Genomic DNA, 1,024 nt, shown 5'->3' on the forward strand with positions numbered 1-1,024 from the left:
CCGTCCTGCTCCGCAGACCCCTGGCCCCGAGCTCTGGCCCCGAGCCGGGCGGGGGCCTGCTCGGCGTCCGCTCTCCCGTGGTGGCCTCTGCGTCCTGGAGCGGTGCCTGGCGCCGCGGGGGCCGGTTCTTGGTCTTCATGGCTTCGGACTGGTTGTCCCCAGGAGGTGGTGGCTGGGAGGGGAGGCCCTCGGAACTGAAATCCAGAACACAGGCCACTCTGTGGTCACTCAGCACGGCCCGTGGACACTGCCTCCTCGCTGATGGCAATGGCATCAGTAGCCAGTAGAGCTGACCACTTGGTGTACGGTGACCCCAGGGTCACCCACTGAGCCCTGAGATGACCCCATGCACCCCCCATTCCCCTGGCCCCCAATTCCCCCATTCCTCACATTGACCCTCAGACTTCTCTGATCTTGTGCCCCGGGGTGACTCACACTGACCCGGACCCTTCTCTGGCCCCATGTCCCTCACACCCCTGAATGCCTCCTGAGCTTAGGTGACCTTTGACACTTTGCTCAGACCACCCAGAGATGTGTCCCTGACCCTAGCTTTGGACACCCCTCTGCCTGAGGGGTTTGTGCCATGGACAAGCAGCAACTTTGGCCACCACACTCATTGTCCTGCCCTGCTGGACGTGACACAAGCAGGGACAACAGTGGGGCCAGAACACTGTGGACATAGGGCAGTTGTCGGAGGTCAGAGGTCGACAATAGTCAGGGGCCTGCCTGCAGCAGCCCCCAGTCCCAGCACGTGGATGGCACCGGGGTGGGTGGGGAACTCCAGACCCCGGGGCCCTCACCCAGGTTTTCCAGCAATCCCCACCCGTCCTGCCTCTGGGTCCCCTCCCCACAACCCCACCTGTGTTCCCCAGCCCCCCGATTACCTGGGTATCTGTGGCCGCACGCGCCGAGGCTGCCCACGGGGGACAAGGACACGTCGCTTTAGCCGCCCCGGGCGGGGCCGCAGACGCATGTAAATGAGCCCGCTGGGCGGGGCCGGGTGTCCCGGGGGAGGGCCCGGGGG

General features: G+C 65.6%; 1 protein-coding gene across 1 annotated transcript in view; it reads right to left on the bottom strand.

The window, feature by feature from the left end:
- BHLHA15 (basic helix-loop-helix family, member a15) overlaps window positions 1-139 on the bottom strand; it is an 829-nt gene extending 690 nt beyond the window's left edge. The window contains exon 1 of the mRNA XM_008570060.1: window positions 3-139. Coding sequence (XP_008568282.1) covers window positions 3-139 — 137 coding nt within the window. The remainder of the gene's footprint in view (window positions 1-2) is intronic.
- Window positions 140-1,024: the final 885 nt, after the last annotated feature.

Source organism: Galeopterus variegatus, unplaced genomic scaffold (genome assembly GCF_000696425.1).
Source record: "Galeopterus variegatus unplaced genomic scaffold, G_variegatus-3.0.2 Scaffold566, whole genome shotgun sequence".
In the NCBI taxonomy this organism is placed as follows: Eukaryota; Metazoa; Chordata; class Mammalia; order Dermoptera; family Cynocephalidae; genus Galeopterus; species Galeopterus variegatus.